The sequence below is a fragment of the Micropterus dolomieu genome, linkage group LG21, assembly GCF_021292245.1.
Source record: "Micropterus dolomieu isolate WLL.071019.BEF.003 ecotype Adirondacks linkage group LG21, ASM2129224v1, whole genome shotgun sequence".
Taxonomy (NCBI): Eukaryota; Metazoa; Chordata; class Actinopteri; order Centrarchiformes; family Centrarchidae; genus Micropterus; species Micropterus dolomieu.
In genome coordinates, this window is record NC_060170.1 from 24,590,378 (window position 1) to 24,604,242 (window position 13,865).

Genomic DNA, 13,865 nt, shown 5'->3' on the forward strand with positions numbered 1-13,865 from the left:
GTACTGGTTTTATTAGATCTTAGTGCTGCATTTGATACCATTGACCATCAGATCCTATTGCAGAGACTGGAACATTTCATTGGCATTAAAGGAACCGGTCTAAGCTGGTTTAAGTCCTATTTATCAGATCGATTTCAGTTTGTACATGTTAACAATGAGTCCTCGATGCACGCCAAAGTTAGTCATGGAGTTCCACAAGGATCTGTCCTCGGTCCAATCCTCTTCACTTTATATATGCTTCCTTTCGGCAATATTATCAGGAAATATTCCATAAGCTTTCATTGTTATACAGATGATACTCAGTTATATCTATCGATCAAACCAGATGAAACTCATCAGTTAGCTAAACTTCAAATGTGCCTTCAGGATGTTAAAACCTGGATGACCTGTAATTTTCTAATGCTAAACTCAGATAAAACTGAAGTTATTGTTCCAGGGCCCATGCACCTCCGTGACGCATTATCTAAAGATATAGTTTTCCTGGATAGCATCGCCCTGGCCTCCAGCACCACTGTGAGGAATCTTGGATTTATCTTTGATCAGGACATGTCGTTTAAGTCTCAAATTAAGCAAATTTCAAGGACCGCGATTTTTCACCTTCGTAATATTGCAAAAATCAGGAACATCCTGTCTAAAAATGATGCAGAAAAACTAGTCCATGCATTTGATACTTCTAGGCTGGATTACTGCAATTCTTTATTATCAGGTTGCGCGAAAAAGTCCATTAAGACTCTTCAGCTGATCCAGAATGCTGCAGCACATGTTCTGACAGGAACCATGAAAAGAGATCATATTTCTCCTGTCTTTGCTTCTCTGCATTGGCTTCCAGTAAAATCCAGAATAGAATTTAAAATCATTCTTCTCACCTACAAAGCTCTTAATGGTCAGGCACCATCTTATCTTAAAGAGCTCATAGTACCTTACTACCCCACCAGAGCACTGAGCTCCCAGAATGCAGGGTTACTTGTGTTTCCTAGAGTCTCCAAAAGTAGACTAGGAGTCCTGAACCATCCCTTAGTTATGTTGCTATAGGCCTAGACTGCCGGGGGATTTCCCATGATGCATTGAGCTCCTCTCTCCTCTTCTTTCTCTCCCTCTGTATGCAACCTCATCCCATTATTGCATGTTTCTAACTCAACTTCTTCCCTTTCCCGTAGTCTTGTGCTTTCTCGTCCCTCTCCTCTCTCCTCCTTTCACTTCCTGCAGGTGTTTCTGGCTCTGGAGATGTGGAGTCTGGATCTGTGGTTGCGAGTCACCTGCTGCCCCCGTGTTCCTGCTCGACACCCTCTGTTCCAATTATTGTTACTAGTCCTATTGTTCTTATTGTTATTATAATCATTAACATTACAATTATTATCATTAACACTACTTTAAATATCTGTACCATTTTTCATTCAGGATATAGCAACATTACCTTTACTGTCTGTACCTCTGTGTGTGTATATTGTGTAGGCGGCCTTCCTCCCCTCTCTCTCTCCTTCCATCCTTCTCCCTTCTTTCTCTCTCTCTCTCACCCCCAACCGGTTGAGGCAGATGGCCGCCCACCCTGAGCCATGGTTCTGCTCGAGGTTTCTGCCTCTTAAAAGGAAGTTTTTCCTTGCCTCTGTCGCCTAGTGCTTGATCTTGGTGGGAACTGTTGGGTTTCTGTAAATATCATCACAGAGTACGGTCTAGACCTGCTCTTTTATGAAAAGCGCTCAGAGACAACTGTTGTTGTGATTTGGCGCAATATAAATAAAATTGAATTGAATTGAAAAGCAGCAGGGCAAAAATTTGCTTGAATCTGAAAATCATACATACATCTCTTCTTCTTGTTATACAGTCAGAAAGTGTAGGTTTAATTGGTAGCCTGGGGAATGTGTGAGTGTGTGTGTGTGCACACTTGCATCTAGCAGTCTTTTTAAAACAACATCATCACCTGTAAGTGTATCATTCCTTGTGGAGTCAGTCATTCAACATAACTCCCACTTCACTAATGAACAATCAGCGATAACGGAGGCACAAGCTTAATGTTGCTCCATATTTTAATTTGACGCTGCACCATTTGCCAGCGGAGGCACATTTAGAGGACACGATTCCTTAAACACTTCTTGGCTGAGAGTCAGTGTTGGGTGGCTTTGACTACTTTGGAGGCGATATTTTCAAAATGTCAAGTTCCCCTTTACTTAGGAATTTTATTAATGAATGGTGATAGTACGAGAATAAAAACCGCAAATCTGTGAAAGTTATCAGTTCAAACCCTTAGCAGGGAGTGAAAGTGGATCTTTCTTAGTTGGTCTTGCCCCTGTGTCTCTGAGCAAGGTATAATTGTACTTACGTGGCTGAAATGTGTTGTAAAAATGAAAAGCTGTAGCAGAGACCTTTCTGTGAATCTCTCAGGTAAATCTGTAACTATATTGACATGTTAAAGGCTGTAATCAATATTTTTATATTTAGAATGGATCACACGAGCACTTTATGTGAAAGCTCGTAGTGACTAACCTCCAGATAGTTATCAAAGACTCTGCAGTTCCTTTCTGCTCTGTGGAGCTTCACAGCATCTCATTGTTTTGGTTTCCATAACTTTACTGTTCTGTTTCACTCTCACTGCTCTCATATTCAGCCACAGTGGACAGTCAAACTCTGCAAAATCTCCAGTTCACATGATTAGCAGCTTGTATAGGAGTCCGATACTTCCCTCAGGAGTTAGTGCAGACCATTAACAGTGCTGGAAGTAAATATTGGATGTGCCAGGTGGCCAATACCTGCTGGATGTTAAAATAGGCAACTGCTTGCTAAGTTAGCCACATCAACTTTATAACGTGATAATATTTCAGTGTTGTGCTCACAGCTTGTCTCTGCTGCCCCCAGGTGGCCAAAAAATCCATTATTGCACATTTAAAGTGATCCTAAAGAGCATGTATCACTTCATGAAGATAATTTAGGAACTCATATGTGAAAAACAACTGTGGGAGGTGACTCATTTATTAACTTACAGATAAAAACTGATGAGTGGACTGGCACCAAATCATCTCAGTCAACTGACCATTGAGATAAACTCCCGAAATATTATATACAAAAACATGCAACCTCATACAAACATCTGCACATGCAGAGATGTGAGGTGATGTATGACATTCACTTGTATATTAAGATAAACAAAAATGAAACCCCTCTCTCCCCTTATATTTCCAGGCAGTGTTGTTTACTTGGGGATGATGGTTGGAGCATTCTTCTGGGGAGGGATGTCTGACAAAGTGGGCCGCAGACAGTGCCTCCTCATTTGCATGTCCACAAATGGCTTCTTCGCCTTCCTGTCATCTTTTGTCCAGGGATATGGCTTATTCCTCCTTTGCCGTCTCATCGCAGGCTTTGGGTAAGTCTGAGATGTGGAGGTCATTCTGGGGCCGATGAGAATGGCAAATCATCATTTAAATTAACTGTGAAAGGTCAAGTAACATGGTACACTACTCTTTCTTTGGCAACAGAATGGTCACACTATTTGAACAAATATAGTATGTAATAGTAAAGTAAACAGTAAAGAATTATTCTCTGAGGCAAAATCTGTTTGAGGAGTGTTTCTGTCGGCATGTCTCTTTTCCCTTCTAATTATTAGAAGTTGTTGAAAAATGCTGAAAGCAACTTCCTTTAATCATTACTTAAAGCCTGTTTCTTGAATCTTTTATGAGAAAGTGTTCACTATGTCCATCTGTCAAGTTTCCTTTCCAGCTATATAAAAGTAATTTTCTCCACTTCTCTACTGCTCCAACGTAAAACAGTAAAATCTATAGACAGTCAAAGTGTAAGATGTCATAGCCAATTATAATCTCACTCCATTAATAAAACTTTGGTATACATTCTTGCAATCTTAAAATTCTTGTTTCAAATGAAAACTCTACCAGAGAAAGCGTCATCCTCTTCCTGCACAGAAACATGGTTTAGACGTTGATTTATTGTATCCTCTTCTTTGGAGGTTTCACTGTTCCTTTGAGAGCTAATTCAGTAATTGCATCTGCATCACTCTCCCCAGAGACCTTCAGAGTAATTGAAAAGGCTGTCCAAACTGCCAATGCAACCCATGTCTCTGAATCATGAGGAACTGGTGCTGAAGATTTGTTTTTCTGTATTATGTTTGGGAGACAAATATGCTTAGTTGTGCATATTTTTTTGCCTCCTTTGTAATCTTAGCAGTGAGCCTTCAGTGTATTATGTTTTAATAGAAAACACCCAAAAAGCATTTTACAGAGGTAAAAAAGCTGAATAAAGTGTATTAAATTTTAAGCATATAATCAAATCACAACTTCATTGGCAATGTTTGAGTTGCTCTTCAACTGGAGGGAAAAAAACAAGCCAGTAAGTGCAGACATTAAGACAAAGCATGTAAAAGATATCATGATTGCAACTATGTAAAATATGTAAAACACAAGGATTAATAAAGTTATATTTCTACCCTGGTTTGGGTTCCAGCTACCTTACTATCACTAACTTTCCCATTCTCTCTGGTTCTTGCAGGATAGGAGGTGCTGTGCCCATCGTTTTCTCCTTCTTTGCAGAGGTGTTGTCCAGGGAGAAGAGAGGAGAACACCTCAGCTGGTTGTGTATGTTCTGGATGATAGGGGAGATCTATGCATCTGCTATGGCCTGGGCCATCATCCCACACTACGGTGAGTTTATCAGCTAGAAAATATTTTAATTTGCATTTGCTGGGCTTTGGAATGTGCTTCGTAATAATAAGAAAAGGCCAAGTTAAAAAGCTAAATGTAGTGAAAGTCTTAACAGGATTATGTTTAGTAACACTGATGAGAAACTTGGCAAAGTGACTTTATGCTAAGCTCCTGACTACAGGTTAGAAAACTGTAAGGCTAGTTGCTAGTTTTCCCTGCCATGAAAATCAATCACTTAATAGCTCTGAGTGGCTGCTGGCTGGGAGAGGCAGAGGTTAAGAGATTAATGTACGTATGGATACCAGAGAACAGGCGCATGCTGAAAGGTTGAGGGTGGGTGTGTGAGAGAGAGACAGCTGTGTTTATGACAGTACTGCACATATCATGTAAATAAACAAAAAGAAGGAATGAGCTTTCTGCTTCTTCTTCTTCTTGCATTCTTACCACTTCTTCCCTGCTTTTTAAAATCTGCTATCCCTTCCTTTTACCGCCTCCCCTCTCTTCCTGTTTTGTACTCGCCCCATCTCTCTGTCTAACTCTGTCCTTCCTTTTATTACCTCTCCTCTCTCTCCAGTCTCTGTCTCCACACAGTGTTCTTCTTGATCAAGCATAATTAGGTTTTTCTCCTTGCTCTAATAGGACAAAGCTACAGCTAGAGGTGATTTATGGCCAGACCATGCTTTAGCCAACCTGTGACGTCAGTGAGAGGGAGATAGTGTGTGTGTGTGTTGCTGTAAGTGGCATGGATAATGTTTTACTGGGCTACAGCCACATACAGGTCTTCTTCAAGGCGCATTGAATGTAATAACATCTGACATTGTAAGAGGTCGTTTGAGTTGAGAAAGGCACATGAGAACATCATATTGTTTCTCATAAAGAATAAAGGACTAGACCCACTTACATGGATGTGCAGAAGCATACTGGCAAAGGACTCAGAAAACCCTCTGAAACCAGAGCAAGGCTCCATGAGGGAACTCTGCTGTCAGATCTGCTGATATCGCATTGAAGGGATGGTAGAGGCATTACTTTTCTCTTATTCTCTCTTACTCTCACTACCACTCTGCCTCTCTTTCTCTGAGAGGGATCTACGTGTCTTGCATACATACTCCAGCGCTCACCAATAGTTTTTATGTTTTCCCTAAAGTGCTGCAGTGCCTGCACCCAACAGCGCTAAGATGTGTGGGCAAAAAATGCCTCCTGCAGTGATACCTTTTCGTCGTTCAACGAAGACATAAAGATATCACTGATGGGTTATGATACAAGTTAATCAACACAGGTGTATAATACAGCATTGGAGCTCTCATTTATCTTCTCCGCTCACTGACTCCTAATGTCTCCCAAAAGCCCCCTGCCAGACTCACAGCTGGGGCCCTGAAGGAGGTCTGCTCAGATCCTCGTCACACTGATGGGAGAGTTTGAGGAATTTCTTTGCTGCCAAGAAGCCTACCACTAGAGCATCCTCATTAGACTGCTCAGATTTACAGATTAAAGTTTAAACACCATCCACTGGATCATCTGTCTATCTATCTATCTATCTATCTATCTATCTATCTATCTATCTATCTATCTATCTATCTATCTATCTATCTGTCTGTCTGTCTGTCTGTCTGTCTGTCTGTCTGTCTGTCTGTCTGTCTGTCGTGGGAGCAGAGTAGCACTACTGACTCAGTCATCCATATACTTAGACAATTATGTACATAATCCCTGTGATGAGATTTACAATGGCATGGGTGAAACACAGTAACCCTCAGGGGCAGGAAGCCACACTACATTTCTGTAGAAAAGGCAATCACTGCTGAACAACTCTTTCCCTCTCTCTCATTGTTACTCATTCTCTTTCTGTCTTTACTTCCCTCTCTCTCACTCTGAGTCACTCCAGACGTACACACACGTACTGAAAAACACACACACACACACACACACACACACACACACACACACACGGAGACAGACAGGGAAATAAATAAAGGGACTCAGAGAAAGTGGGAATACACACCGGCGAGACGTCGTCTACAAAAGTAATTACTCCTACTGCCCAACAGACACTATGAGAGTGAAACTCAATCATAGACAGCTAATGTGTGTTGTATCACATATAAGATTGTTACTGAGCACAAAGGCTGAACTTTAAACTGGTCAGTGAAATCATTTAGTAAGTAATGCTGTATATTCCATTTATCTTGCACATTGTATTGTGTTCTGTACATCAAATAATGCACTGTTAGCAAATATAAAAACATTTATTTCTTTATTTCTATTTCCTTTTCTAGTTTCTGCTTTACATTTGCCCCCCTCGAGCTGATTTCTGCTTTCTACAGAAACATATTCATCTCTCTGGTCTCTACTGGGATGCATTTCCCACTTATGACAGACGCCCACCCCCCTCTGAAAATAGTTGTTTTTAGCAGTTGATATGCATTGCTTTCAAAGCTGGATTTTAATATGCTGTGAGATTAATTCCAAGCAGCCTTTTTCTGGAACAACCATTAGCGTTAACCCCCTCAGCACCCCCTGACTCCCCTCCCACGCCTGTTGATGGATAATGGTGCTATTCCCTTTGGAGCAGCATCTCCATGAGGCACGATCTGTCGAGAAACGTGGGAGGTCACGACTGACACTGCAACCCCTTGCTGCGCTTCCACCCAAAAATTCTAAAAAATAAAGTCAATGAGAGCCCAAAATACAGATCTACATATACAGTACATTGTACTACATACTTGTGATTGCACCCTGGCTCATTCTGACATTACAGTACAGTACATATACTTAAATTCTTTCCCTGAGTTACCATCACGAGCATTCCTTTCTGTAACTTTTACACTCTGCTCCACTGAATGGTTAAAAAATGCTTAAAAATAAGTGCTCAAGGAAAAGGAAAATGTATGATGTCTATCTATGTATGTACATTTTTGTATTTACTTGTGTATATGTGTGGGTGGGAGTGTGGCTTTATGTTAGCTGTGTCAGTGTCATCTACAAATGGTAATTTTTGTTTTCGTGCTTTTTCTTTGTTAATGCCAACTTTTTTTTCTGTATATGTGCATGTGCATCTCCCCCTTTGTGAGAGAGTATAAGTCCCGCGTGTGCGTGTATATGTGTGCATGTTACAATGACTAATGAGTCTGGGAGAGTGCCTGTGGGCTGAAATCAGGTGCAACAAGATTTAACTTAGCAGAAAACACTCAATTCCTTTCCTACACATTCAATTAACCCGTCCCTGTGCACTTCTCTCAGCTGCCTCTGCAGAGCCATTCATCTCTAAGCTTGCACATCCCTCCGCTCTGCCTGCGGAGTGCTCTCATTTAAATGCCATCTTTTGTTTGCAGACCCTTTTTGTTCGCAGTATGAGATTCAGACACACAGTAACATTTAGAATCAGCCTCTCAGATCAAGTGGCCCAGTCCCCCCTCTGATAAGGAAGTACGCTAGTGCTACATCTAATATTATTTAGTCACTGCTTCCTCAAAGCATCTCTTTGAGACTTATTAAGTAATCATAATTTGCTTTTATTATACCCATGTGAGCTGAAGATTGGCTAAATAACCACGTGCAGCTTCAGATGGCATATAATTCAGCACAAGAACTGAGCACTTATGACAAGAAATATTAGCAAGAAATATTAATATTAGTGAGACACCGACTTTTAGCTCAACAAAACAGAGTAAAAGCCACATGGACCAAATAATATAAACATTTCATGAAACAGGGGTTCAGGTCTGAATATTACAGTTTTTCTCAGTCGCTTTGGTGCATTTGTCAGATCAGAATTGAAATTCTCAAAACTAATTGTTCAACCTCCACATCATCTCGTCCCTTGTGCACATCATAAAAGCACTTTCTCATTGTTTTGAACAAATTGTGAATGACTTGACATACTGATGCAAATGATTATGTACGATTGTCTGCTGTTTCCTACATTATCACTTGCTTATGTCCTGCTGATCACAATGAATTATACCAGTCTCTGTTGAATAATCTTACCCCCCAAAACATCAAGGCATAAGTTCATTGCATTAGTCACTTAAGTTAAAATACTTTATTCATATCCTTTGCCTACAAGTATATACTGTAGCTAAACGAAATGTTGTTTCTTAAGGACCATAAACAAAGTAAGAATAGACCACAACAACATCACAATAGCAACACTCATACCAATACTCAATATCAGTAAACAGTAACAATACACAGTGAGCTGTAATATATATGTATATATATATATTACATAAATAAAACAAATGTTTCCCCTGAGAATGGGATAATTCATTTTCTCGTGATCACGAGATAACAAACCATAGCTGAATACAGGGGCTGGCAGGTTCTTTAGGATAATTTCAAAGCAATTACCAGTGTCACTGGTTAGTTCAGTTGGTAGAGCACAGGGCTCGTCAGGAAATGTATAATGTTACATGGATTCCCCTGAATGAGAAGGAATTTCCTCTGCCTGGGAATGATGGGGAAAAGTTCATAAGAACTTTGTTGAAGAGGATTATGAAAAATATTAAAAAGAAAAATTTTGTCTTCATTGAAATTTTGTCCTGAGCACACAACCATAAACCTATAAGTCCTATGCTCTACCAAGTGAGCTAACCAACGATACAACAAACCACACTATAATTACTTACTTATGGTTATCTCGAAATCACGAGAAAATGTTGATTAAAACAATATTTGATTAGGGCTTCTGTATATATATATATACACACACAGGTGCTGGTCATATAATTAGAATATCATCAAAAAGTTGATTTATTGCATTGTGTGCATTTTCGTCTGAGTACACTGTTATATTGACAAGATAAACATTTTGACTTGCTTGTTCATAAACAAGACACATGGACTTCTTGTTCTGATGGCAATGACAAGTTTAATGACATAAAGATTTGCTTTTGAGACTAAGGATTTTGGACATGTAAAAATGAAGCCGCTAAGTTTGCAAAGCAACAACAACTTTATATCGTGTTTACATTATTTGGTCTACCCTCTGTTATGATGTAGTGGGATATAGCGAACATTTCTATTCTGATGTTGGATAATCTTGATGACATTGTTCATTTAATATTTGTTTTCTATTATGTTTTACAGTATTTGTGGATTTCAATTAGTCTTATACTGCTGATCTTAACTATAACAAGTTTGGTTTATTTAGTTCACTAGTCATTAGTATTAAAATGCATTCACCTCCTGTCATCCATCTATATCACACGTGACTGTCATTGGTGTTGTGTCGTTGCCATCGTTTACAGGTTGGAGTTTCAGTATGGGTTCAGCTTACCAGTTTCACAGCTGGAGGGTGTTTGTGGTCGTCTGTGCCCTGCCCTGTGTGTGTGCTGTGGTGGCGCTTACCTTCATGCCCGAAAGCCCTAGGTTCTACCTTGAGGTAATGTTTTTCCCCCCTAAGTATTACAGCTCAAGAAATGTTCATACTGAAACTGTTCTAATCTCTCTTGAATCTTTAAAGTTGCCTAATGGTGCTGTGTCATTTTCACCTACTGTCTGCACTTATCAATTTCACATCTGACATGTCTAGATTAATATGTCAGGCAAATTGAGAGTACTTGAAAATTTCCCAACAGATGTTCAGTCAGACCTAACAGTGTGAGTCATCCAAAACTTTTGGAGGAGGCCTTATATGTGTCTGCAAAATGGAAGCCTGGAGATCCGTGACAGTAGGTTTGCTGCTGCAGGATAATTACCCTTTGAAGTAAAGTGAGTCACCGTTGTCGTGACTCTCATCATTTTGGCCCATCTTAGAGAAATCAAAGGAATGTATTTATGTACAGTATATACGATTGAGACTGCTGCAGTCCCTGAGTAAGCGAGACAGGTGCTGATCCCATGAATTTATCTTGTCTTCTTTTTTTCCTCCCTCTCGCTTCCCTCTTGTCAGGTGGGGAAGCATGATGAAGCCTGGATGATCCTCAAACAGATCCACGACACCAACATGAGAGCGCGTGGGCAACCGGAGAAAGTCTTCACCGTGAGTGTTTGTTTCTGCTGTGCGCTGTCTTGGCTGGGTTTCCTGATGCTTAAGGAAGCAAAGAGGCTTATATTCTGCCACCGCTGGGACAGGTTTTAACGCTTTCACCATGCAGGATCATATCTGAATTATGAAGGTTCTGAAAGCTGTTTTGTGTCACTCAGGCTTATTTGCTGCGTGAGCTGCACTTTGGGAAAGCTCTTAGTCAACACTTTTCTTGAATTGATCACGTACTGTAATACTCACTGTTTACACTTACCTTTTTGATTCTGATTGGATTTTTATTACAGTTATTAAATGCTACAAATTGGGGGACAAGAAAATAGAAAACCAAATTGAAATTAGTGAAAAACCACAATATTAGTACTATCCATGATATTGCTGACATAATGACAGCGATTATTATTACCTAACTTGAAACATCATTGAGGGATTGCCCTCATTTACAATATTGTCCAGTAACAGTTGTAAATGATTCAAAAGATACAAAAAAATTAAGAATAAAAGAAAAGAAAACAACTGCATTTTTTCTCACTTGCTTTGGTGCATTTCTCGAATCATCCATAACATTTGCAAAACAGGAAGTACATTTCTCGAAACATATACAACAAACAGCACGACACAGTGGATTCCCTGCAAAAGCCCGTAACTTCCTGAAAATCCTTGGTCTATCTCTCAAAAGCAAATCTTTATGTCAGTGAACATGTCAGTGCCATCAGAATGACAAGTCCTTGTGTCATTGTTTACGAACAAATTACTCAAAATGTTTAGTCATGTTATCAACATAATAGTGTACTCTGTAAGTGTTTTCTGATGTAAACTATGGCTAAGGTTTGAATGACAATGATTGGAAATGCACATTGCTGCACTTTTTTTGTATGGCATGTATCAATTTCAACAGTACAAAATTATACATTGGATGAGATCAGACAAGATTCACATTTACAAGTTTTCGTTTTTTACTGTAATTTGTTGACATTGTGATGCAGAAAAGAAAAAGAAAAGACTGTTTTACATCACGGCATTGACAACTGAAGAAATTACAAAATTAGAAATGTAAGCATGTGAAACACTCCTTAGGCTGATGTTCCTGTCTGTCAGGTCACAGATTCTCATCCACATCACAACGGCCATCTTCTTCAATTACAGTAAAGAGACATTTACACAAAAAAAGTCTAATAGACATGTATAGAAAATGTGATTGATAAATATAGACGATCTCTCTCTCTCTCTCTCTCTCTCTCTCTCTCTCTCTCTCTCTCTCTCTCTCTCTCTCTATATATATATATATATATATACGCAAGCACGCAAGCACGCACGCACTTTAACTTTGATTTTGACGCGTACAGCCATTTTGTATGTAGTGACTTATGCAATGAACTTGTGCCTGGATGTTTTGGGGGGTGAGACTATTCAACAGAGTTGAATAATAAAAACAGAGAGTATAATTCATTGTGATCAGCATGACATAACCAAATAATAATTAGGAAAAAGCAGACAATTGTGCATAATCATTTGCTTCAAAACAATGAAAAATTGCTTTTATGATGTGCACGAGTGACGTCACAAGTGACGAGATGATGTGGAGGTTCAACAAGTAGTTTTGAGAATTTCAATTCAGATCTGAGAAATGTACTAAAGTGAGTGAGAAAAACTGTAATTACAAGTTTAAAGAGTACTTTGTAGAGAGCTCCAGGTAATCGGAGCATGGAACTAAAATCTCATTACAAACTTGAGGGACTTGCAGAGGAAGCTAGTCATTAATTTGAGCTTGTTGTGGTCCAGAGAACCAAACTAGTATAGAAGAGATATAAGATGACAACTTCCCAGTAAGAGCCACTGGACTGTGAACGGACTGATCACGTCTCAAGAAATTAATTTACACCTATTGTGTTGTACTGTAATCATCATACCCAGGTAAACAGAATCAAGATCCCCAAACAGCTGGATGAACTGGTGGAAATGGAGTCAGAGACTGGCAACCCAGTTTCCAAGGCTTTCTTTAGGATAAAGGCTGAAATACATGGGGTAAATATTTGTGTTTTTATTTCAGCAGAAGCCTTTTCTTATTATGAAACTTATTTCTGTTCACTGATCTGATCCCAAATGTGTCTTCTGATCACATCAAGTACAACAAGTCCCTTGTCTCTCTTTAGATCTATCTGAATCTCATGAAGTGCTTCAACTACCCTATGCGAGAAAACATGATGCGACTAGCCATAGTGTGGTTCACACTGTCATTCGGGTGAGTGTCTTTCTGATGTCATTTGTGCCATAGAAAAATCAGACATGACTTTTTTCTCCTTTCACATAATAGCGCTAGGCAGTCGGGCTTGCGGCCACATTGCATTTCTGTCATGTTGATCTCTCTGCTGTGCAGAAGTTGCATGGTCCCGAAATCAATCTCAGTCTGTGGATCAATACTGGTCCACTGGTGTCTCAGTGGGAGCAGAGATAGCAGTGAAAGCGGCCAGAGATTTAAAAACACCCTGAAAACACTCTTTAAAATCAAACAGAAACCACAAGTGTCTCCTGTTCTTCTACTGTCTCTGACTGCACGTTTGAGAGAGTATCTATACATGTTTTTGCCAGGTCTCAGTCTAAAATCCACATTCTTTGTCTGATCAATTGATTCTCTTCATATCCTGATATGGCTGTATCCTTCTGGTTGCAGGTATTATGGCCTGTCAGTCTGGTTCCCTGATGTTATCAAACACCTTCAGGCAGATGACTATGCCTCCAAAGTGAAGATCCACGACAATGAACGCATTGAAGACTTCACCTTCAACTTCACCCTGGAGAACCAGATACACAAAAATGGTCTCTTCATCAATGACCGGTAGGATAAGTCAACTTACCAGCAGGGTTTGTGGATACAAAATCACAGGGTCCTTATAATTACACATATCTGTTAAATATAAACAGGAAGATTAAGGTCTGAAATGTTGCTGTAGCCACTATGTGTGAATATTAAAAGCAGAATGTAACTGTGCTTCTCCAGATTCATCAATATGAAGCTGAAATCCGTCACCTTCATTGAATCTACCTTTCGGAACTGCTACTTTGATGATGTGACATCGGTGGGCTCCTTCTTCCGTAACTGTACTTTCATTGATGCTTACTTCTTTAACACAGGTGAGATATTGGGATTACAGTTTCTTGTAGTCTTACTTTGACATGAATACACAGCCGGAATGGTACGTTTTCTGATTCATCAGGCATAGCCCTATCATGGTGAAAAAAAA

The 13,865-nt window shown here is 39.6% G+C and overlaps 1 protein-coding gene across 1 annotated transcript in view; it reads left to right on the forward strand.

Annotated features, from left to right (window-relative positions):
• The window catches only part of sv2ca (synaptic vesicle glycoprotein 2Ca), a 26,139-nt gene that overhangs the window by 9,256 nt on the left and 3,018 nt on the right, over nt 1-13,865 (forward strand). The window contains exons 2-9 of the mRNA XM_046035326.1: nt 3,175-3,355; nt 4,492-4,643; nt 9,887-10,020; nt 10,531-10,620; nt 12,538-12,648; nt 12,777-12,865; nt 13,295-13,459; nt 13,622-13,755. Of these exons, the coding sequence (XP_045891282.1) occupies nt 3,175-3,355; nt 4,492-4,643; nt 9,887-10,020; nt 10,531-10,620; nt 12,538-12,648; nt 12,777-12,865; nt 13,295-13,459; nt 13,622-13,755 (1,056 nt within the window). The remainder of the gene's footprint in view (nt 1-3,174; nt 3,356-4,491; nt 4,644-9,886; nt 10,021-10,530; nt 10,621-12,537; nt 12,649-12,776; nt 12,866-13,294; nt 13,460-13,621; nt 13,756-13,865) is intronic.